We start from the raw sequence: 24,650 nt of genomic DNA, 5'->3' as shown, positions 1-24,650 counted from the left end.
TTCTAATACAGGAACAAGGATGTCCTTCTGCAACTGTATGGGGCCTTGGTGAGACTAGTGGAGTATCGGATGCAGCTTTTGATTTGGATGCGCTCCTTATCAGTGGACATGATTTGGAGATGCCAGTGTTGGACTGGGGTGTACAAAGTTAAGAATCTCACAACACCAGGTTATAGTCCAACAGATTTATTTGGAAGCACTAGCTTTCAGAGCGCTGCTCCTTCATCAGGTATTCCGAAAGCTAGAGCTTCCAAATAAACCTGTTGGATTATATCCTGGTGTTGAGAGATTTTTAATCTCATCAGTGGAAGGATTCTAACAGGACAAGACTGGGAAAATACAGGGTAGATTATTCCAATTACTGGGGAGTCCACAATTAGGTGTCACAGTTTTAGGATATGGGGTAGGCCATTCAAGACACAGATCAGGAGAAATTTGTTCACCCAGAGAATGGTAAGCCTGTGGAATTCTCTTCCACAGAAAGCTGCTGAGATAAAAACATTGAATTTTTTCAAGAAGGAATCAGATATAGTTCTTAGGGCTAAAGATATCAAAGAATATGGGGAGAAAGCAGGAACAGCTTACTGAGTTAGATGATCAGCTACATCATTTTCAATGATGGAGCAGGTTCAAAGGGACAAATGACCTATTCCTGTTCCTATCTTCTATGTTTCGTCATAAATTGCACTCCATGCATTATAATAATGGTATCTGCGGTCATGTAATATAACGATTAGTGAATTATTTAGCTTTTTCTAATTTAATTCCAGCACAACTGTTTTCCTACAATTTCACTTAGACACAAAATCCATACTAAAGTCAACTATGAGTTCTGCCATAAGGAAAAAAATTGGTCTTGGAAATTCAATCTTTTTACTGCAGTTTACGTAGCATCCAAGGTTTCCCTTCAATTCATGAGGTAGAAGGAATAGGAGATTATTCAGATAACATCTTAGATTAGGGAGTGTAAGGAGAGGCTCTGGAGATCACAAATCACCGGTGTGCAGTGATACAGCCAAATGGCCTTACTCATTGATGCTTATCCACTGCAATTCTGTGCTGCTGCAAGATGAGAAAAAATCCATTAAAGAGAGGATTGAGGATTTTAAATTTGAGGTATGGACAATTGAAAGCCAATCCAGATCAGCAGGAAAAGTAGTTACTGAGGAGCATGACATGGTCTTGGGTGTAACACAATCAGCAGATTTAAATAAACTGAAGTTTACAGAGGATGGAGTAATGGAAACCAAGTCTAGAACCCCAATCCCAGACATAGAGACAATGCCGCAATTGTACTAGACACCATCACTCCCTCTGGCAGCTCATTCCATACATGTACCATACTCTGCATGAAAGAGTTGCCCCTTAGGTCTTTTTTATTCTTGCTCCCTTACCCTAAACCTATGCCCTCTAATTCTGGACTCCCCCACCCCAGGGAAAAGACTTTGTCCATTTACCTTATCCATGCCCCTCATGATTTTGTGAACCCCTATAAGGTCACGCCTCAACCTCTGACACTCTAGTGAAAACAGCCCCAGCCTATTCAACCTCTTTATAGCTCAAATCCTCCAACCCTGGCAACATCCTTGTAAACCTTTTCTGAACCCTTTCAAGTTTCACAACATCCTTCCAATAGGAGACCAGAATTGCACACAATATTCCAGAAGTGGCCTAATCAATTGCTGTACAGCTGCAACATGACCTCCAAACTCCTGTACTCAATACTCAGTCAGATGGAACATCTTTCCTGCATCTACCCTGTTAAACTCTAAGAAGTTATTGTTTAAATGAGTTCACCTCTCATTCTTCTAAACTCTAAAAAATAAAATGCCTGGTCTAATTAGACTAGAATAGTAATTTATTGTCACATTTTTTCAAAAAATATAGTGAAAAGCATTGAAATTGCCATCCTCCAGTGTCGATATTAATAACAGAAATACATTCTTAAAAATTAAGATAAGGGGGTTTCAAGATGGCAGCGATCCAGCAAGTCTGAGTCTGTCGCGCTCTGCCTAAGACTCAGGCAAAGTGGGGCACTCGTCTTCACCACACCCTTTAAATCATTTAAGATAGCTTTTGCCTAGCGTAGTCAGTCATTTTACATCAAACTTGGACAGTTTAAAATGACTAACTAATCTCTTACAGGAGACACATTTACTTGACAAAGAGCACTTAAAGCTACAACAGGGCAGATTTGATCAGGCTTTTTTCTCATCTTTCAGTTCGAAAAGTAGGGGAGTAGTCATTCTCATTCGGAAGAATTTTCCTTTCCAAATGTTGAGCCAGATAAAAGATGAGTCTGGACTGTATATACTGATCAAAGCCCTAATATATGGAGAGAAATATGGAATTTTGAATCTTTATTGCACCCCCCCCCCCCCCCCCCTCCACGGGCGCACCCATTTAAATTTGTAACGGAAGAGTTCTCTAAGTTGATGGCTTTTGGGGTCCACCATACAATTATGGGAGGAGGTTTTAACTGTGTTATGGACCCAGAGACAGATAGAACACCTAAGAGCACTATGGGTATATCTCTTAGATCTAGACAACTGGCGGATCTGAAAAAGGAGCTATGGCTAGATGATGTGTGGGGGTGCCTTCACCCCCAGGGTAGAGACTTTACTTTCTACTCTAGCCCACACAAGTGCCATGCCAGAATTGATATGTTCTTTGCTCTCTTGACCCTTTTGAATTCCATATTATCTTGTAAAATAGGTAATACAGCTATTTCTGATCATGACACAGTATATATGGAAGTCAAGACTAGGGACGATGGGTCAGGCCCCCCAACATTGGGGTATGGATTCTTTCTTATTGAAGGATAGCAAATTTATAAAATATTTTTCTCAGGAATTCAAAACCTTTTTGGAAATTAACTCATGTACGGCCAGTAACCTGTTGACGATGTGGGAGACCATTAAGGCTTATACGCGAGGTTTGGTCATCTCATATTCTGCGACCCAGAAAAGACAAAAGTGCTGGCTCGAGGCTTGATTGAAGACAGCTCAGACAACGTATGTTGATAGGCCCTCTATTACTGAGCTATAAAGGATCACAGCCCTTAGGGCAGCCTTGAATACCAAACAGCAAAGAGGGAAATATTATTCGCAAAGCAGAGATTATATGAATATGGTGACAAGTCTAAGATACCTAGCATACTTTGCTAGGGAATAAAAAAGGCTCCTCAAGCTATTACATCCATTAGAGAAAGTGCTGGTACTTTAACCTGTGATCGTAAAAAGATCAATACAGCCTTTAGAAAGTTCTATTTTGAACTGTATAAATCGCAGGACTGAGGGGATAGAACTGAGAAGATGGAGTCCTTCTTTAAAGACTTGGCCTTTCCGGGCTTAACCTCGGAGCAGGTGTCGATCTTGAATGCCCCCCTGACAACCCAGGAAGTACTCGACGCAATTAGACAGCTTCAGAGTGGCAAAATGCCTGTATCAGACGGATTCCAGGTCGAGTTTTATAAAAAATTTATAGGGGACCTGGCTGGACCACTCATAAATATGTATAATTACTCACATAGTCAGAGCTACCTTCAGCCTTCGTTGAGGGAAGCAAATATCTCTCTCGTTTTTAAAAAAGGAAACGCTCCAGAAGACTGTTCATCGCACAGGCCAATATCCTTGCTAAATGTGGATTTTAAAATTCCTTCTAAAATGTCAGCATTAAGTTTGGAGAGGGTCTTACCATACATCATAAAAGAGAACCAGACGGGGTTTATTAAGGGCCGCAGATCAACTAATAATATCAGAAGGGTCTTAAACATGATACAAGCCTGTCATCAGGGAATAATACCAGGGTTAGTTGTCTCCTTGGACGCAGAGAAGGCATTGGTTCGGGTAGAATGGCCATTTTTTTTTATGCACTGGAAAGGTTCGGTGTTGGAGAGGTATTTTTCAAATGGGTCTCAGTGCTATACAATGACCCCAAAGCAGCTTCAGTCACCAATGGTTTAGGTTCGGATAGCTTCAGTGTAGGTAGGGATGTCCTCTCTCACCATTATCATTCACACGAGTAATCAAACCACTAGTGAAAGCTATACGAACTGACTCTAACATAGCGGCTCCGAGGGTTGGTTCGGGTAAATATAAAATTACTCTCTATGCAGATGATGTCCTCCTTTTCTTAAGTGATCCTTTGATATCCATGAAGAAGGGCTTATGCTCCTCGGATGCTGCCTGGCCTGCTGTGTTTTTCCAGCACCACATTTTTCAACTTTGATATCCATGCCCCACCTAATTCAAGTGGTCAATCTATTTAGTATGTTCTCAGGCTATAAAATCAATTTTATGAAATCTGAGGCTATGCCATTGGGTGGTCTCGCCAGTATATCCAACTTACCAGACGGATCTTGCTTTCCCTTTCAGTGGTCACTGGAAGGTTTCCTATACTTGGGTATTTTTATCACCCCAGTATTTGGTCAGCTGTATAAAGCCAACTTTGTGCACCTATTAGAGAAAATAAGGTAGTACCTTAAACGCTGGGGAGATCTCCCAATATCCTGGTTAGGCAGAGTAGTCCTAGTTAAAATGAATATTCTACCTCGTCTTCTATATCCTATGAGAATGCTCCCTCTGATGTTGCCGAGACTGGCATTGTAAGCTCCACGGCTGGCTTGGTTCCTTTATCTGAATCATAGACGGCCCCTTATCAAATTAGAAAGGCAAGGGGAGGACTGGACTTTCCAGACTTTAGGAGGTATCAGTTGAGCTCTTTATTATCTTATGTAGCTGACTGTGGGTCACAAGAGACCCAATCAATTTGGTTAGATATTAAGACCTCCCAAGCAAAGTGTCCCCCCATCAATCTTTTATTTATGGATAGGATGAGAGCTATTATGGACTATTGCAAAAACCCTATTGTATTAAATAAAATTTAAGCCTGGAGGATAATGCGACAAGATGAGGGTAACCTGCAAAAAACCTCCCCTTATACTCCTATCGTGGAAGCATTGGGATTTCAGCCAGGGCTGACGGATGCCACATTTAAAACTTGGAAGTCCAGAGGTATCTCCTGCTTGGGGGACCTGTTCGATGGGGAGGTTATGATGTCTTCTGAGCAGTTGCACCAGAAGTTTGGACTGCCTAACAGGGACCTTTTTCAGTATTTTCAAATACGAGATTATATACATAAGACCACACCAATAGGCAATCCCTACAAATCAGATAGGGAGAGAAGAGTGCTATGGCCGAGGGGGCCACCCTCGGTCAGTACTCTTTATCATTCATTATTTAATGAGGTATCGAAAAGACATGGAACGATTATTTAAAACATGGAACCAAGAATTGGGGTTAGAAATCTCTTCAGAAACATGGGAGGACATCAGGGGAAACACCAAAATGATCTCTATTTGTAGTAGAACTCAAGCTATTCAATTAAAGATATTCCACGGGGCTCATATAGCACCTGAATGACTCGCAAAATTTAAGGTAGAAGCATCCCCAATGTGTCCTAAATGCAAAATAGTAGTTGGCACTCTCATGCTTTGTCTATGGACATGCCATAAGATCCGCAGGTATTGGGACAGAATAGTGAATGCCTTGACAGAGATCTTGGGAACGGAGATTAGATTGGATCCAGCATCTCTGCTCTTGGGCTTTTCAGATTTTCCCTCCCTGGACGTGCATGGGAGGAAACTATTTTCCATTTTCTCCTTTTGTGCAAGGAAAAATATTTTAGTGAATTGGGCAGCTGAAGGCCTTCCAGGACTTTCGAACAGGCACAGGTTAATCATGGAATATATCCCCCCTTGACTTCCTCACAAATATGGTGCACCAAAAAAAAAGGTGAATTATTCTACAAAATATGGCAGCCCTTTTTGAACTATATCGACACATATATTCCTGACGAAGGGCATATGCCTGAAACATCAGCTCTCCGGCTCCCCGTATGCTGCCTGACCTGCTGTGCTTTTCAAGCACCAGACTTTGACTCTGACTGTCCAGCATCTGCAGCCCTCACTTTCTCCTGGACATGTAATATCCTGGGTTATAAGGTTTTTAGGAGAAAGTGTGGGTAAAATGGGAGGTGGTGTAGCAGTCTTGGTCAAAGATACAGGTCATTCTGGTATAATACACGTTTCATCAATGCGAATTGGCTATAATGCAATTGTGGATACTGTTTGGATAACACAAACTTTCTACTGAACAGGTATAACGATTTTCTATAGTGATCTTCTATAGCAGTTTTCCATCGCACAATTTTCTATAAGATGAGGTTGCAGAGAAACACAAACATCGCATTATACCACAAAGCCCTGTAATATCATAGTCATTGAACAAGATACAATCCCCGAGTTAGGATCGATGGCTGGAGGTGAGAAAAAGGAAGGGATAGTTAAATAGTGGGGAGATGCTGAAGACAGCATTTGTAGGCAGATTATGGAGACCTGCGGGACAAGTAGGGTTACGATAGCTGATGATTTCAATTACCCTACAAGGGTAGCCTAAGAATAAAGGAGTGTAGATATAGAAGGGAAGAAATTCCTTCCATGTGGACAGGAGAACTTTCTGCAAGAGGACATTTCCTGTCCTACCAGTAAGGGAACTGTGCTTGTTCTACTCCTAGATAATGAGACAGGCCAAGGGAGAACATCAGAGTGAAGAAGCACTTATGAAACAGCAATCAAAATAAGGTTCGATATTAAGTCAAAAGATTTTTTTTTTTTTAAAAAAAGTCAAGGATTAACATCCCAGATTGGAAAAGGGCAGAATTTAGGGATCTAAAAGTTGAACTGACAGAGGTTGATTAGAAATGCATTTTAGTGAATAAAAAAATTGAGACTTTCAAAACAGATGAAAAGGGTGCAAGCTAACTACCAATGAGAAATAAATACAGGCATCCAAAGCTAGAGTGCCCTATATGATGAAGGAAGAGAAAAGGAGGTATATGACATATACCAAAATAATAATAGCAATAGAAATGAGGGAGAATCTCAAATGAAGGAGAGAGGTTAAAGTTGGAATAAGAAGCGTTAAAAGGAAGCATAAAGAAAGGATGGTAGGCTGCGCTGAGACAAATAGTAAAATGTGTGAAGGATAGAATGATGCCTGTAAGGAACAAACAGGATAAGCTCCTCACTGAAGCAAAGGGCATGATAGAGATACTAAATGAGTTCTCAGGAAGAGTCACTGAACCTGAAACATCAACCCTGATTTCTCTCCACACTTACTGCCAATACTTGCGGAGATACTCCAGCTATTCCTGTTCTTATACACATTATACATTGATTCTGTCTTCACCAAAGTGGAAAATGGTGACAGTAAGCTAGGTTGAGCAACTGAGCAGTATAGTGATACAGAAAGAGGAGATGCAAAAAAAAGGCTGGCAGCATTGCAGGCAGTGAAGTCGCCAGACCTAGATGAACTGCATCCTAGATTGCTGAAAGAGGTAAGGGAGCAATTGTGCAGCCATTGACAGTAATTTTCCAGGTCTCTCAGAACACAGAATTAGTCCCAGGGGACTGGAGGATTGCAAATGTGATGCCACTGTTTAAGGTGGTGGTAAAGGATAAGCCAGGAAGTGACAGAGCTGTCAGCTTGACATCAATATTGGGAAGACTGATAGAAACCACAATACAAGATAAGATAAATATACACTTCGAGAAAATAAGTTAATACTAATCAGTCAATATGGCTTTGTCAAGGTGAAACGGGCAGTAGATGAGAGCGGTGCTGTGGATGTTATATATTTGGACTTTCAGAAAGAATTGATATGGTGCCATATGGCAAGTCGGTTAGCAAATTAGAAATGTTTGGGATTGATGGGTTCATGGCAGCATGGTTTAGAAGTTGGCTAAAAGATAGGAAACAGAGGGTAGAGATGGATGGGCACTTCTCAGACTAGGGACAAGTTGAAAGTGGAGTTCCTCAGGTGTTGGGATCATTGTTTTTTTCTGATTTACAAATAAATGATTTGGAGATGAATACTGAAAGCAAAATCTCTAAATTTGCAGATGATTCTCAGTTAGAGAGAATAGTGAATTGAGAGGATGCCGCTGAAGGACTTTAGAGGAATATTGACAAGTTGGTCAAATGGGCAGACACCCGGCAGATGAATTTCAAATGCAGAGAAATTGGGGCAATGCATTTTGGTAGAAGTAACACGGAGAGTCTATAGAGGCTCAATGGTACAACTTCAAGAGGAGTACAAGAGCAGAGGGACCAAGGAGTTCACGTGCATAAATCTCTGAAGGTGGGAAGGCAAGCTGAACAGTTATTAAGGCAGCTTATAGGATCCTTGGGTTTATAAATAGAGATTGTGTATAAAAGCAAGGAAGTGACTCTACAGCCCTACAAAATCATTTAGTTGACCGCATTTGAAGTATTATGTTCAGTTCTGGGCACCTTCTTTAAAGGATGTTAAAGCCCTGGAGAGAGTGCAAAGAAGATTTACTACAATTTTATCAGACATAAGTAAAGATCAGAAAAGTGGGCTTATTGGAGCACAGAAGATTAAGTAGCTGCCTTATTCAGCTGTTCAAAATTATGAACAATTTTGACATGATAGAGAAGGATACAGGTATCCCCCACTTTTCAAAAGTTTGCTTTACGCCACTTCACTTTTACAAAAGTGCAACATTAGTACCTGTTTTCGTTAACTGAAAGAAATCCGAACAGAGTTTTCACTTTTACGAGAAAAAGCAAAACTTTGCCCGTATAAATGAACACTTCTTCATTTTGCGCCATTTCAGCTTACTTTCGGACAGGGGGGGATACTTGTACTTTGTTTCTAACAGTTGTTACCACAGCCACAGCCAATTCCAATTCTTCTTTATTGGTCTCCCCCCTCACCCACTGCCCTCAAAGGCATGTTTGCCATTGAAATTCAAATACATTTCACTCATTTAAAAAAAATCAAACTGAAATCAGCCAAAAGCGTCAACATTTTATGTTCTCAATTAGAATCCTTTTATTGTCTGCTAGATAAAGACAGGTTAGGCAGTTAAAAACCTCCCACTTATTTTTTCAAAGTAAAGTTGAATTATGAAATAAAATTAGAAATACGCATGACAGTCTCAGGACACTTCAAGTTTATAGATACAAAGTATAAGTAAACAATCAATACAATCACTTTTCTCTCAAAGGGATCGGATTTTGGTTGAGGTTTGATGCAAATAAAAACTTTCCAAATTTATTCCCTCTGCACTTCTCCAAATTTATCTACCATTGTTTATTTCTTTGATTTTGAAATGATAGTAGAAGCTTTACATCATTTGGCAAACATAATGCCATTGATGTTAGCTGAGAAGTACCACAAAGAGCACATTAAAATTTGGGACTTATCCTTACCTAGCAAAATTATTATTTAAGCCCAGGTTTTTGGAAGGGCCAAAGCCTCCACACATAAGACAATATAGACAATAGACAATAGGTGCAGGAGTAGGCCATTCTGCCCTTCAAGCCTGCACCACCATTCAATATGATCATGGCTGATCATCCTTAATCAGTATCCTGTTCCTGCCTTATCTCCATAACCCTCGATTCCACTATCCTTGAGAGCTCTATCCAACTCTTTCTTAAATGAATCCAGAGACTGGGCATCCACTGCCCTCTGGGGCAGAGCATTCCACACAGCCACCACTCTCTGGGTGAAGAAGTTTCTCCTCATCTCTACCCTAAATGGTCTACCCCATATTTTTAAGCTGTGCCCTCTGGCTCGGCATTCACCAGTCAGCGGAAACATGTTTCCTGCCTCCAGAGTGTCCAATCCTTTCATAATCTTATATGTCTCAATCAGATCCCCTCTCAGTCTTCTAAACTCAAGGGTATACAAGCCCAGTCGCTTCAGTTTTTCAACCTAAGGTAGTCCCGCCACTCCAGGAATTGACCTCGTGAACCTACGCTGCGCTCCCTCAATAGCCAGAATGTCTTTTCTCAAATTTGGAGACCAGAACTACACACACTACTCCAGGTGTGGTCTCACCAGGGCCCTATACAGCTGCAAAAGAACCTCTTTGCTTCTATACTTAATCCCCCTTGTTATGAAGGCCAGCATGCTATTAGCCTTCTTTACTACCTCCTGTACCTGCATGCTTACCTTCATTGACAGGTGTACAAGAACACCCAGATCTCTTTGTACTGCCCCAATACCCAAATTGATTCCATTGAGGTAGTAATCTGCCTTCCTGTTCTTGCCACCAAAGTGGATAACCATACATTTATCCACATTAAACTGCATCTGCCCACTCACCTAACCTGTCCAGGTCACCCTGTAATCTCCTAACATCCTCCTCACATTTCACCCTGCCACCCAGCTTAGTATCATCAGCAAATTTGCTAATGTTATTACTAATACCATCTTCTATATCATTAATATATATTGTAAAAAGCTGCGGTCCCAGCTGATCCCTACGGTACCCCACTGGTTACTGCATGCCATTCCGAAATGGAGCCGTTTATCACTACTCCTTGTTTCCTGTCAGCCAACCAACTTTCAATCCAAGTTAGTACTTTGCCCCCAATACCATGCACCCTAATTTTGCTCACTAACCTCCTATGTGGGACTTTATCAAAAGCTTTCTGAAAGTCCAGGTACCTCGTCCATCTTCAGAGTTACATCCTCAAAACATTCCAGAAGATTAGTCAAGCATGACTTCCCCTTCATAAATCATTGCTGACTCTGACCTATCCTGTTACTACTATCCAGATGTGTCGTAATTTCATCCTTTATAATAGACTCCAGCATCTTTCCCACCACTGGGGTCTGACTAACTAGTCTATAATTTCCTGCTTAAATTCAATACAAAGTTTCTTAATTTGGGGTCTTTACTCACATCATTGTGAAATGAACATTTTTGTGATTAAGGCCTTTATTTTGGACATTAACAGAAATTTCCAGTTAAAATGCAATCATGTTAATTTAATGAAAGTAGCTGACAAGTACAACAGAAAGTAATATAGACTTAGATGTATACACTTATCTAGCAATTACTCATTCTCATGCAAGATGGCGGCAGAGTAGGACACTCGAGCCGGAGCTACTCTGTTACACCATTCTTGTTCTTTTCTCTTTTCTACTGTTTTATTTTTCAAACTTTTAACTACTTCAACTTGCCTGGAGTGAATAGGGGAAGCGAACCCCAGACCAGAGCCGCCACGGGGGAGGCAAAGCCCTTGTGGATTGGAAACAAGGCCTTAAGTTTGAAGTCCAGTGTGGGCTGCAGGCTCGGTGCTAGCACAGACCTAGTGAAAAGAACTGATTGGAGTCCTTTTTAATCTTATGTTGGACTTCTATTCATAATTCTTCCAATTACGTAAAAGAACTTAAGTATCTGGTACCTAAGATGGCACCATAAATGGTGACATTGCAAACTTTTCACTGCACTCAATGGAGTACACATGACAATAAAAGGTAATTCTAATACATTACTGTTCTCAGAGTTGCTACAAATGTGCAAATGCAGTCATACTACCAAAATGCCCAATTCACTCAACTCATTCAGGTTGAAAGAAACACGCACTGGATTTTAGCATTACTAAGAAAATAAATAAATATTTATTGCAACCAAACTGATTTCTTGAGCCAATGATAAAAAACACAAGAAAAAATTGCTAATTTATGATTGTACAACTTAAATTTTACCCTTTTAAATTCCCTTCTCCACACAAAGAGAAACAGTAAAAGAGACAAACATTACAGATGGAAGGAAAGGAAAAACAAAAGTCAGAGAAATCTTTCTGTATCACCAATCCAAATCACAATATTGGATTTTTATTTCCCCCACAATCTTTTCAATTCTTTGATGATTATACAATTTTATCACCACATCAAAGACTAGTCTTCACTGAGTAACAGATTGGACCCAGGGTCTTCTCTTTTCCTTTAGGTTTTAGAATTATTCAGAAAGGAGTTTTCCTGTTGTTTCAACAAAGAATTGGAAAGAATTACTTTATAGAGGAGGAGACAGAGACTTGCTACAGCCAACTTCTGTAGGATTCTCTTTGCTTTTAATTGCATCTCTCTCTCAATGTCTGCAGTTGAACCAGAGGGCTGTCATTAGACGGAGTTCTCCTGAACGCACACCAGCTGGTGCCAATTTGGACTCAATGTCCTGAAAACACAACACTGATGCATATACATCAGACTGCAACTTGAGAAAGCAAGTGAAGCAAACAACCCCTTGCACATTCTCCCTTTTAAAAGCTATTTTCCTCAGCTTTGATCAACAGTCCAAAAGCAAATGCATGTGGTCTCTTGTAAGATTACCATGGAATCCTTTACAAACAACGAAAAGGACAGGTGGAGCGTTGATTCAACTCCTCCAAACCTTGACATTCCTGTTAATGTAATACAGAACTTCCCAAACTCAGCAATCAGAACCCCAAATGGGGTCGCAAGCTGAGGCAGCAATGACCATAGTGGAATCTCGGACATTAAGAACAGCTGTCCCTCCTCTCCAACAAGTCCCCACACTTTCAGTTTAGAGGGTTTACAACAATTTTCAAGCCTTGAAATGGAATCATAGTGAGAAATTGATTGGGAAGTAATGTGGTTTCCCATACTGATGTGACAATTTGGGACAATGTGCTCAAGTTCTGGATTAGGACTTCAACTCACAACCCTTTAACTTGGGCAAAAAAGCGGTATCACTGCACCAAAGCCAGCACAATCTTGGCTAGTTTGCTACGTGTATGTCAAGTTATAGCCAGCCATCACCAAATAAGTTAATTCGTCTTTTTCATCTAAAATAGAATGTTTACATATCATAAGCTCAATTCAACACATGTAAAGCCTGACACAACAAACTTCATTGCCTTGTCAGATTATTTGAAAATTCTAAACAATTTCACTAATATAGGTAAAAACAATGACTGCAGATGCTGGAAACCAGATTCTGGATTAGTGGTGCTGGAAGAGCACAGCAGTGCAGGCAGCATCCGAGGAGCAGTAAAATCGACGTCGATTTTACTGCTCCTCGGATGCTGCCTGCACTGCTGTGCTCTTCCAGCACCACTAATCCAGAATTTCACTAATTTAAAATGGTAGCTAGGAGTAAACATGGCCTCAAACTCCTAAATGCAACCAAACACACTTTTCGTCTAGACACCTTCAAAGATCAGGATAATTACTGTTTAGGTTTCTCAAATCTAGCTTTACAGACATGTGCAAATTAAATTTACTCACTAGGTTTACTGCAAATACAACACTATCAGTCCTTACTTACTAGTTAGCAAAACCTATTAACTTAACTGACTTTTGTTTTAAAATGCATGCCCCCCCCCCCCTACAGCTTGATGGTTTAGGTTAGAGTGGATAAGCATTATTTTCTTTAATTAAATTCTGCTCTACGTAATGAAGACGATGGTCACTCCCTACTGTTGTAATAATGTACAAACCATTTAGGGGAGGAATGCAAGGCAAGTAGATTTTCCACATTGCTACAAGCGTACATTCAACATACCACAAAACAGAAACTAAGACAGACAAGTTTCCAGTAGACAAGTATGCGGTTCTGAAAAGAATATTTGTAAAATATAGAATTTAGAGTACAGAAGGCTATTAGACCAAGCTAATCTATAGCAATGAACATCTTCACACTCAATTTCATCTAACTCACCCAGTTATATTCTTCTACTCCTTTCTCCTTCATGTATTTTAATCTGTTTTCCTTTAAACGTAACTATGCTATTTACTATCATACAATTGAAGTTTATATTGATCCCACAGTTTTTAGCAAAGATATCTCTTGAATTGTTCATTGGATTCATTACTGTATCTGTTATACTTACAGCATCTATTTTGAGCTGTTCCTCACACCTTTTCCAATTCTCACTTTTGCCTCAAGATTATTACAAGTTAATGAGTTCTTATCAAAACTATTCGGTTCATCCGGTTTGATCGACTTACTCATCATGCATGGCAATACAAAGCAAAAAATGAGACTACTTTAGTGGTTTAAAAGCTGAATCTTTGAACTTCCAAAATGGCCCAGGATGGTGTTTCCCAGTTATATCCCTCTTACTGAAAGTAGGTTGCAGATCACTACATCGAACAATGATTTACTGGCATGAAAGTGAGAAACTGGCAGGCATCTTTATAACTGACATCACTGATTTTCTATAGGGTGGTTCTTCAGAACTTGGGTAGTGTGACAGGTAACACGGTTAAGATTGGTAGTCAAGCATTTAAATATGTAGCATCAGATAACAAGCATGCAAATCTGCAGTGACCATGGATTGACCATATTACTCAGAACAGATCAGTCACATTCTTATAAATAGGGCCAGGTCCTCTCAGAAAGTGAATGCTGCATCAGCAAGGTAGAAACAGACGAATTAAGACTTTTGACTGGCCAGTTGTGCACCTGGAGTAGACTCAAAGTTAGTTATGATATATCGGAACAAAGTACCATCTTAAAAATTTATTACAGTTGATGAGGAAATTCAGACAAAATAAAAACAATCATAAATTCAAAAGAATGCACACACACGCTTCCAATTTTAGGTGATCCAGAAAGAAGTTAGTCATTCGTAATAATACTTCACATGCTAACCTGTGAAATGCATCTGCAATACTTGCTGTGCTAACCATATTCTTGGTTAAAAATCACAACACCAGGTTTAATTGGAAACACTAGATTTTGGAGCGACGCTCCTTCATCAGGTGATAGTGGAGGGCTCAATCGTAACACAGAATTTATAGCAAAAATTTGCAGTGTGATGTAACTGAAATTATACATTGAAGAATTGATTGTCTGTTCAGCCTTTCATCTGTTAGAATACAGTGATAGTTTCACTTCTTTCATGTGTAAATCACAAAATCCTTTTTTTTAAAGTTGCATTATTGGGTTAGCTGTTAACAATGGTGATAGCTAGACAATATGTTGAAGGTGTTAGCCCCCTGTGTTCTCTGTCTATGACCTGATGTTTAGATTGATTCCAATCTAAAAAGTGAGATAACAGAGTTTTACATAAATTCATGAGTTTTTGAGCTCAGAGTTCTACATGAATGTATGTGGTTTTTGAGCAAAGTGCAATGTAACTCTGCAAGTACCAAAAAAATTCACCACAAAAAATATGCATGCGCATGTGGGTCTATGTCTGTCTGTCTGGGATGGGGGTTGTGTGTGTGTGTGTGTGTGTGTGTATGTGTGAGTGTGAGTGTGAGAGCGCGAGCGCGCGCGCAGAGTGTCTTAAGTCTGTGAGGGGGTGCATGTGTGGGAGTCTGTGTCTATAAGGGTGTGTGTGGGAGTCTGTGTCTATAAGGGTGTGTGTGGGTGTCTGTGTGCGCGTCTGTGTGTATCTGTGTCCGTGTGTCCGTGTGTGTGTGTGTGTGTGTGTGTGTGTGTGTGTGTGTGTGTGTGTGGTGGTGATCACCTGTAATGTGACATGAACCCAAGGTCCCGGTTGAGGCCCTCCCTACGGGTACCAAACTTAGCTATCAGCCTCTGCTCGGCCACTTTCCTCTGCTGCCTGTCCCGAAGTCCACCTTGGAGGATGGTCACCCGAAGGTCTGAGGCTGAATGTCCTGGACCACTGAGGAGAATTCAATGTATAATTTCAGTTACATCACACTGCAAATTTTTGCTATAAATTGTGTGTTACGATTGAGCCCTCCATAATCACTGATTGTGCGTCGCGCCGAAAGCTAGTGTGTTTCCAATTAAACCTGTTGGACTATAACCTGGTGTTGTGATTTTTAAACTTTGTACACCCCAGTCCAACACCGGCATCTCCGAATCATATTCTTGGTGGAAGAGATCAAGAATGATTATTCACTGGATTTTCTTGGCTTCCCAAGCCAATGTGTTGTTAAAAACATGTCAGGTGAAGAAACACTGGCTCGAGTAGGAGCTAGAAGAGTCTGTTCATCTAACATTCTGACAAATCAATTATAAAGGGCCATTCGAAGAAAACACTGCCCATAAAATATAATTGATTACTTACAATGTGGAAACAGGCCCTTCGGCCCAACAAGTCCACACTGACCCTCCAAAAGAGCAACCCACCCAGACCCATTCCCCTGTATTTACCCCGTCACCTAACACTACTGGCAATTTAGCATGGCCAATTCACCTAACCTGCACATCTTTGGACTGTGGGAGGAAACCAGAGCACCCGGAGGTAACCCACGCAAACACGGGGAGAATGTGCAAACTCCACACAGACAGTTGCCTGAGGCGGGAATTGAACCCGGGTCTCTGGCACTGTAAGGCAACAGTGCTAACCACTGTGCCACCTGGCCGCCCAGTTTTTAACAGGGGCTTCGGCCCAACACATCCACACCGACCCTCCGAAGAGCAACCCACCCACAGACTCATTCCCCTACATTTACCCCTTCACCTAACACTACGTGCAATTTTAGCATGGCCAAATCACCTAACCTGCACATTTTTCTTTGGACTGTGGGAGGAAATCGGAGCACCCGGAGGAAACCCATGCAGGCACTGGGAGTGTGTGCAAACTCCACACAGACAGTTGCCTGAGGCGGGAATTGAACCAGGGTCTCTGGCGCTGTGGGGCAGCAGTGCTAACCACTTGCCACTGTGCCGCCCATCATATAGGTAATATAGATAAACATTTCTCTTTAGGATAATGTTCATTCGATAATTGAGCTTGAGACACAAGATTGAGAACTGATTTCACTAGTGTGAAAGAAATGTTGGAAAGAAGACATCAAGGATTCAAGTCACACCTGTCCCAGAGGTGTGCTTAGCATTTCCAAATAAGTTAATTAAAACATTTTAGGGTTCTTGTGGTGCAGTGTCAGTGTCCCTACCACTGGGCCAGAAGGCTTAGGTTGAAGTCTCACCCAATCCAGAAACGTGTCATAGCATGTCTAAGCAAGTTGATTAACAAAAATTCAGGGAGCACCTGTGACACTAAAGAGGTAGAATTAGCTGTAACATTATCCACAAAAGAAGGTGACGTAGATGCGGCCTTACTGACTGGCTTGAAACAATATTAGCATTACCTCATTTCTGCAATTCAGCTTTGCTCATCTTCAAGGGTGTAATGAGGTCTGGAATGGAATTGTCTACTGCAATCTAAACAATGAGTCAGTTAACTAATTTCAGCATTTCCAAATGCCCCTGCACTAGCTGAGGCAACTAGCGAGACTGGATCTTGTTTACTACCAGATTGCATTTCTCCCCTACCCACCTGTGACCACTTCCAACCAACTCAACTTGTACAGCAGTAGACAACAGTTCTTCTATCTGGCACAACCCCTTGACACCCCTTTTCTTCCTCCAGTCAGTCTTATTTATGAAATTTGTAAGCCACAATTTCATAATTTGGTAATTTTTACTTAAAACAGCAATTTGAGAGCTCCAATTAAATAATTTTCATTTGTTTTAGCTATAGGCAGAGTGACTCAATGGATACACATTAAAGATACATGCTCTGCTCTCTCATAGTTTTAACTGGTGTTTCTTAGCGATTGTCCCACTATGAAATTTGAATAACTCAGCACATGGCATCTAAACATACAAATCAAGAGTAGCATGAGAAGTGCAAATAAAATCAAAACCCTGAATTCTGACACCAATATGACATGACAATTTGGAAACTTATTATTATAATAGACATATATTAATGTGTAGAGTATACTGTTCTGTGTAGCCATTAGAGCTCCATATTTGTCTAGTATTTAGACTCCTTGGGAAATTGTACCATTTAGGAAAAACACTACCTCCAGGTAGTACTGATAATTAACACAAGGTGTTCAACAATTTACGTTTCTTATTCCAAGGCTCATATTCCCAGTATGACAATTCCCACTATATAATCGTTAGAATATATGCAAATTTTAACTGTCTCCTGCCTGGTAGATTCTGGATGAGTGACTACTACCAATTTATGCTATAGAATCCGTAGCTGAACAACACAACATTTTAAACTTATTCCAAATTTAATGCAGTAATTAAATTCTATTCTGTAGAGGCTAAAACCTCTCAGAAAACAAGCTCTGTTTCTCCAAGCACATTATAGGTACCACTTAACATGTTAAATTGAATTAGCAATAGAACTCCACTATAAGTAAGCTTGCATGTTTTATAATATCATTTAAAATAATGAATACACAAGAACAAAGTTGTAATCAAACTTGTAACAGTCCTGTAGGAACTTGTAATGCATCTGTTGTTGGCTAATTTTGTGATTTCACTTGATCATATTCTGCATCTCCAAAAATTAGTACTTCACCTACATCATTTACTACACTTACCACACGAAGAAGCAAGCCGAAATAATCCCTTTAGTTAAAGGGAATTTCAAACCTGGTCACTTAAAACGCTTTTGCATAAATCTAGTTTGTAAGAGCAACACCTATTAATCCACTGTTACTTATCACTTTCAAAGCATATGCCTCCAATCTTCTCAACTCACTCACATTCAGTTCATTTGCTGTTACTCTCTAATGTGCCGTTTACCCATGTCACACGACAATCAAACAAACTCACCCATGCTGGTGTCTATAAATCCACAAGCTCTCCTCACATTTGAAATGCCTTATCTTAACCTTGCATCAATCTTTATTTTTCTTTCACACACCTGTCGAACTGCCTTTTGAAAGCATCTAAACTGCTCATCTCAACCACTTCCTGTGGCCCAAATTTTTAAAAAGGCCATTGAAACATAGACCCATACAAAAGGTTCTGGCACAGGAACAGGTCCATCAGCCTACTGAGCCTCATCTCCCATTACATTTTTCAGAAACTATCTTGCATTAATGTTGCCTAATTTTGAAGTTCTCCCACAATTGGAAACATTCTCACTACAACTACCTGTCTAAGCCAACCTTATTCAGACATTCTCAAAATCTTCTCTTTTCTAAATAAGGCAGCCCCAACCTGTTCAACCTTTCCAAATAGATGTAATCTCTCCTTTTTGACACTATTGTCACTGTCTGCTTACCTGCACTTTCTTCAGGTATTTCAATGTAATTTCTGCGCTAGAACCTCAGGAGGGTCTTGTACAATTTTAAGCAAGTTGCTATTTTTGAATTCAATACACCTAGAAGTAAATCCCAGAGCTTTGTAAGCACATTTAATTCTTTATATTACTTGCAATCACTCCCCAAATGGCTGAGTGTCATTGTCCCATGTTCATATCCTTTATCTCCCATGTTATTGAACTTGGCACAGCCAGTGGTACTGGTCGAGTTGCAATGAGCAGCAACAGATGCAAGCAGTTTATTAAAGTACTCAATTAGTCCCAACTCACTCAAAACCCTTTCATTCAATACCAAATTCCCTCTACAACCACTGCCCCATTAAATCAGTCTTTTTTGCATCCTATTTAATAGAGTTGAATTTCTGATCGTCCTCCTCTCCTCACAAATAACAACATGTTAAAAGCTGGTATTTCACATGTTTTGTAGAAAAAAAAATTAAAGTGTTAATGGACGCAGAGGCTGTGCTTTCTTCTGCAAACGTATTCATCTTAGCCACTCCTACTAACCTTACTAAATTCAGCATTTTCCTGCCTGTTTCAATTCCCAGCTGTTAACAACTGCTGCCAATTCAGCTTCCTGCTCACCACCAATTTTCTTTTCTCCCTCCGCAGATCTACACAGAAGTATCAAGCACAATTGTCCTTCCTACCAGCACAGTTGCCCTGGCCCTACGAACTTTTAAAACATTCTTTCTTGCTGAAATTTGTAACTGACACCATTTTTACTCAATGGCTGACTAATGTTCTTATACTCCTATGCCTTATGGTCTGTTTTCTTTTGCGTTGCTCCAGTTGCAATGAGCAGAAATCCATTCTCCCCTCTAAGAATTTGTGGTTCTAAATAGCAGTCAACTTCAGTTCAGTTTTGTTAAATACACTACCCATTTGTTTGTTAATTATTTTTCTTCTAACTTCTAGACCTGCCACTTCACTGATTCATTCATGACTGGTGTTGATATTTAGTAACTATTTCTACATCTCCTGGCTCCTCTATTAATTCAAGTTATGATAGAAATGCAATGGTATTCGTTAATCTTTCATTACTGCTGCTGATACTGCATGTATTAGCATTTCTTTTGGTGAGCTGTCGTCTTACAATTACCCAGTTCTTGATAGCATTTTGCAATTTAAACTTTATTCCATTAATTTGAACCTCTAATATTTGAATATCATTTGTTCACTATTCTAGAACACCATGAATCATTTTTAAAATTTCAATGTAACGACTGAGATTGAAGAGCCATATTAGACTGGTCACATCAATACCTAATCTTCAGTTTAAACAATGTTATAGAGTACAGGGAATAATTGGGAAAAAGCACACAAAAATATAAATGTACACAGGTATAAAAGGAAACTGTATATAAAACTTGTCATGCTATAATTACACGATCAGCACTGCAGCTAGTTAAATTGTTCCAAGTAAAATACACAATCAATACATGCTTTTGCCATGGACACACAGTTTACCTGACCCCTGCATCTATGTGATTCTTCCTCTAAAATCTCAAGTTTAATTAACTATAGAATATTAAAATAATTATAAAATTAAAATTCTTGGGGACATGTTAAATTCTGAGGCAAATAAATTACTCATCTACTGCTTGAACTTTCACTGTTCATTGGAAATTATAATCTTTAAAAAGGAGTGACATAAAAAACTTAGGTAATTGATGAGTATAATCAAAATGTAATACATTAAACTGACATAAATATATATTAATGGCATTGTTCAGGCAAAGCTGTATAATATTGCAATGCCCTCCAAGCTTCCATGCTTCGCAACTTTCAACTTAGTCAAAGCTGGTTTTTCCTGATTCTCATATTGCATTCAACCACTTTCATTTGCTGACTTACCTTGACTCTCAATTCAATATCGCCTCAAGAATTTTAAATTCTTATCTTTGCGCTCAGACCCCATTTTCTGAGATTTCCTTCACGGCAATATTGCTCTGAGACTTCTGCGATCCTCAGCCCTGGTCTCTTCTGCATCCCTTTCACCCTCCAACTGCGTATAAGCTTTCAGCTGTAGAATTCTGCCACACACTTAAACCTGATCATTCCTTCAAGGATCTTCCGAAAACCGATGACCAGCACTTTGGTCACCTGTTATTACTTGATTCGGGGTCAAATTTTGTCTGATTATGCTCCTGGGACTTGCACCATGTGGACTGCATTTTAAATCGCTTCTTACATCTCTCATCAGTTTCAGCAGGAATTCCCTATCCAGCTACCAATGAATCAGCTGTTACGAATACTGTACATGTATTATCAAGTTGCTTGGAGGTGAGATGTAAGGGAAAGGAAGATGTGGGATTAGCAGCACATGCAATTGCTAGGAGCACCTCTAAATAAACCTCTTCATGATGTTTTCAGCATAATAGCAGTGTCCCTACCTCAGAGCCTGGTGACCCAGGCTCAGATACACCTGCTGACCCAGGCTCAGATACACCTGCTACATAGGTATGTAATAACTTCCTTGAGTGGGCTGATTAAAAAAATTTAAAAACGGATTCTAAACTAAACTCATTAAGTAAAAGATCCAAATTTTTATGCTGTCAAGGCCAAGCGGGCATATCAGAGGAGCCCAGAGACATTTTTGGTGATTCACAGGTTAGTAAATGCAGCACGAGCTGGCTCCCGGAAACTGTCTGAGACTGCAACAATGTACATGACTACTACTGGTGGATCTGAGTCAATGAGTGTACTGCTCCAGATCTAATTTTAAGAAAGAAGTAGGCTGTGCATTTTTTTTTTGCAGAAATCTAGATCTTCTTCAGGCATTGTGAAGACTACATTATTTAAAGTGCAACAAAAATCTGCCTTTCATTCTCCAGTTGGAATGATATTTAACACACTACTTGTTAATTATGGTCTAAGGCTGATTCATGTCACATATCAAGGACCCATTCACTTAAAAACTAGACCACAACTGTTTCCATACACATGACCTCCAACAATCGTTATTAGTCAACTAATAAAGTGGATAGATATTATTTTAAGGGTTCGGTGAGTCTTCCAATTAGCTCTTTTCAGCAGAATCTTAAACTAGATCATTAATAGTAGGGTGTAATTTAGCATGATTGCATCACTATTTTTACATATAAAAAGAGTATGCGTATTGAATGTTTTTTGATATCCCAAAGAAAAAATTTTTAAGGAATACTCAAATTAATCAAAGGCTTGTGCAAAGAATGTTTGCCCCTTTGTAAAAAGCACCAAAACCATAAATAGAAGCCAAGTACTGTGAAGACAGGAGATCTGAAATAAAAACAAAGTGCCGGAAAACTCAGCAGGCCTGGCATCACATGAGGCAAGAGGTACAGAGTTAAGGTGGAGTTCAATACGACTCCTCTTCGAAATTGTATCTATAACAATGATCTTCGTCTTTCATTTCAATAAAGCAGATTGCTCTGATGCCAACATTTTTGTCCTCAGCATGTTGCAGTAATCTGAGGAAGCCAAATGCAAGCTGGAAAAACAGCACTTCATTCTGTGTTTAGGCCTTTTATATCCTTCTGAACTCAATGTTGATTCCCACATATTCAGAACATGAGCACTTTCATCCCTTTGATTCTCTCCCCACCTAAGTGTCTTGCCTGCATGTACTTACTCTCAGCAGAGGTGACATACTTTTTTGTTGTTAGCACCGATAGTTAACTTCTATTCTGTATTTACATCAACTCTACTATCATTAAAACTCTTTGCCTCTTGCTCTGGGCACCCTCATCATCTGTCCCCCTTATTCTTCCTTCCCAAGTTAACAGCATAAAATCCATCATTTTCAGCCCTTCTGTTCCGAAGTCATTACTTTCTCAAAACATTAACACAGTCTCCCTCTGTCTACAGATGCTGCCAGTCCTGCGTTTCTCCAGCATGTTGTTTTTAAACTGAACATTTTTAACTTACAACCGAAAGATTGTAATGATCCTTAGAACACTCACCTGAGCAACACCAGGAAAGATTTGCTCATAAGAGGTGGATGCTATGGCTCAAAATGGATAATATGCCTATTGGATCACATTTTGATTAAATACATAGAGTACATAATTATTACTTGCACAGTAGAGTCCCTGCATCTCTTCTCAGGGTATGATGCAAATGTGCCACTGTTCCTGCTGTGATGTCCATTTCTCATCAAGATCTTTGACTTGTACTTCGACAGGTGTGTATAAAGTAGAAGTGACGTAAGGGAAATGGATTTTGGAATTAGTTTAATTATATGCTAGTATCACGAGAGCTGCTTGTGCAGCTGTGACATATACCACATTGAGAAAAGGCTTCTCTAACATGGAAGATTGGATCTCTTTGTGAAGAATGTCCCATGAAGATATCCTGCCTTCAGACTGAATAGCTGTACAGTAGTCCATCATATTTTAACTTTGTTCATGGGATGTGAACAAACCTAACAAGGTCTGCTTTTATTATCCACGCCTAATTATCCTTAAGATATTGGCAAGCCACCTTTTGAACCACTGCAGTCATGGTGTCGATACAACCACAGCGTAGTCAGGGAGGCAGTTCCAGGATCTTTTCCTGATAACAAGAAACAAAGAGCAATATATTTTCAGAGAGTTATGAAGGTGTACAGGTGCACTGTACCTTTAAGAGAGTTGAAAAGCTAGCAAGGACTGAAAGCATAGAGTGCCCTGAACAAAGAAAGAATGTAATACTTGGTTGAAACAAATAGCAGGTGAGTTCCATGAAACAAAAACAAATTCAAATTCGGCTAGATTAAATTATGGCCCAAGATACCAAAATCCAATCAAATCTGAAATTACTATTTTGACAATATTAAAACGAATTCAACAATCCAATGTTTTGGGGAATAAAACCAGACATAGAGTCATAAAAAGGTACAGCACGGAAACAGACCCTTCGGTCTAACTACTCCATGCCGAACAGATATCTCAACCTAACCTAGTTCCATTTGCCAGCACTTCGTCAATATCCCTCTAAATCCTTCCTATTCATAAACCCAACCAGATGCCTTTTAAATATTGCAATTCTACCAGCTTACACCACTTCCTCTGGCAGCTCATTCCATACATGCACCACCCTCTGTGTGAAAAAGTTGCCCCTTGGGTCTCTTTTATGTCGTTCCTCTCTTACCCTAAATCTATGTCCTCTAGTTCTGGACTCCCCGACCCCAGGGAAAAGACTTTGCCTATTTATCTTATCCATGACCCTCACGATTTTGGAAACCTCTATGAGATCACCCCTCAGACTTCGACGCTCCAGGGAAAACAGCCCTAGCCTATTCAGCCTCTCCCTATAGCTCAAAACCTCCAACCCTGGTAACATCCTTGTAAATCTTTTCTGAACCCTTTCAAGTTTCACAACATCTTTCCAATAGGAAGACGACCAGAATTGCATGCAATATTCCAAACATGGCCTAACCAATGTCCTGTGTAGCCACAACATGACCTCCCAACTACTATACTCAATGCTCTGACCAATAAAGAAAAGCATACCAAACATCATCTTCACTATCCTATTTACCTGCGACTTCACTTTCAAGGAGCTATGAACCTGCACTCCAAGGTCTCTTTGTTCAGCAACTCCCTAGCACCTGACTATTAAGTGTACAAGTCCTGCTAAGATGTGCTTTCCTAAAATGCAGCACCTCGCATTTATCTAAACTCCATCTGCCACTTCTCAGCACATGACCAATTTGATCAAGATGCCATTGTAATCTGAGGCAACCTTCTTCGCTGTCCACTACAACTCCAATTTTGGTGTCAT

General features: G+C 39.9%; 1 protein-coding gene across 5 annotated transcripts in view; it reads right to left on the bottom strand.

The window, feature by feature from the left end:
* Window positions 1–24,650, bottom strand: part of map3k4 (mitogen-activated protein kinase kinase kinase 4) — a 216,128-nt gene that overhangs the window by 178,628 nt on the left and 12,850 nt on the right. The window contains exon 1 of one of the 5 annotated variants that reach the window (XM_043696304.2): window positions 22,850–23,172. The exons of the other annotated variants lie outside the window; for them this stretch is intronic. Coding sequence (XP_043552239.2) covers window positions 22,850–22,878 — 29 coding nt within the window. The 5' untranslated portion in view covers window positions 22,879–23,172. Of the gene's footprint in view, window positions 1–22,849; window positions 23,173–24,650 lie in introns of those variants that run through there. 5 annotated transcript variants of the gene reach the window in all.

The sequence above is a fragment of the Chiloscyllium plagiosum genome, unplaced genomic scaffold (genome assembly GCF_037043375.1).
Source record: "Chiloscyllium plagiosum isolate Xiang-an unplaced genomic scaffold, Cpla_swu_hap1 HiC_scaffold_10, whole genome shotgun sequence".
NCBI classification, from domain to species: domain Eukaryota; kingdom Metazoa; phylum Chordata; class Chondrichthyes; order Orectolobiformes; family Hemiscylliidae; genus Chiloscyllium; species Chiloscyllium plagiosum.
The sequence above is the reverse complement of the archived record's forward strand: the minus strand, read 5'-3'. Positions and strand labels throughout refer to the sequence as shown.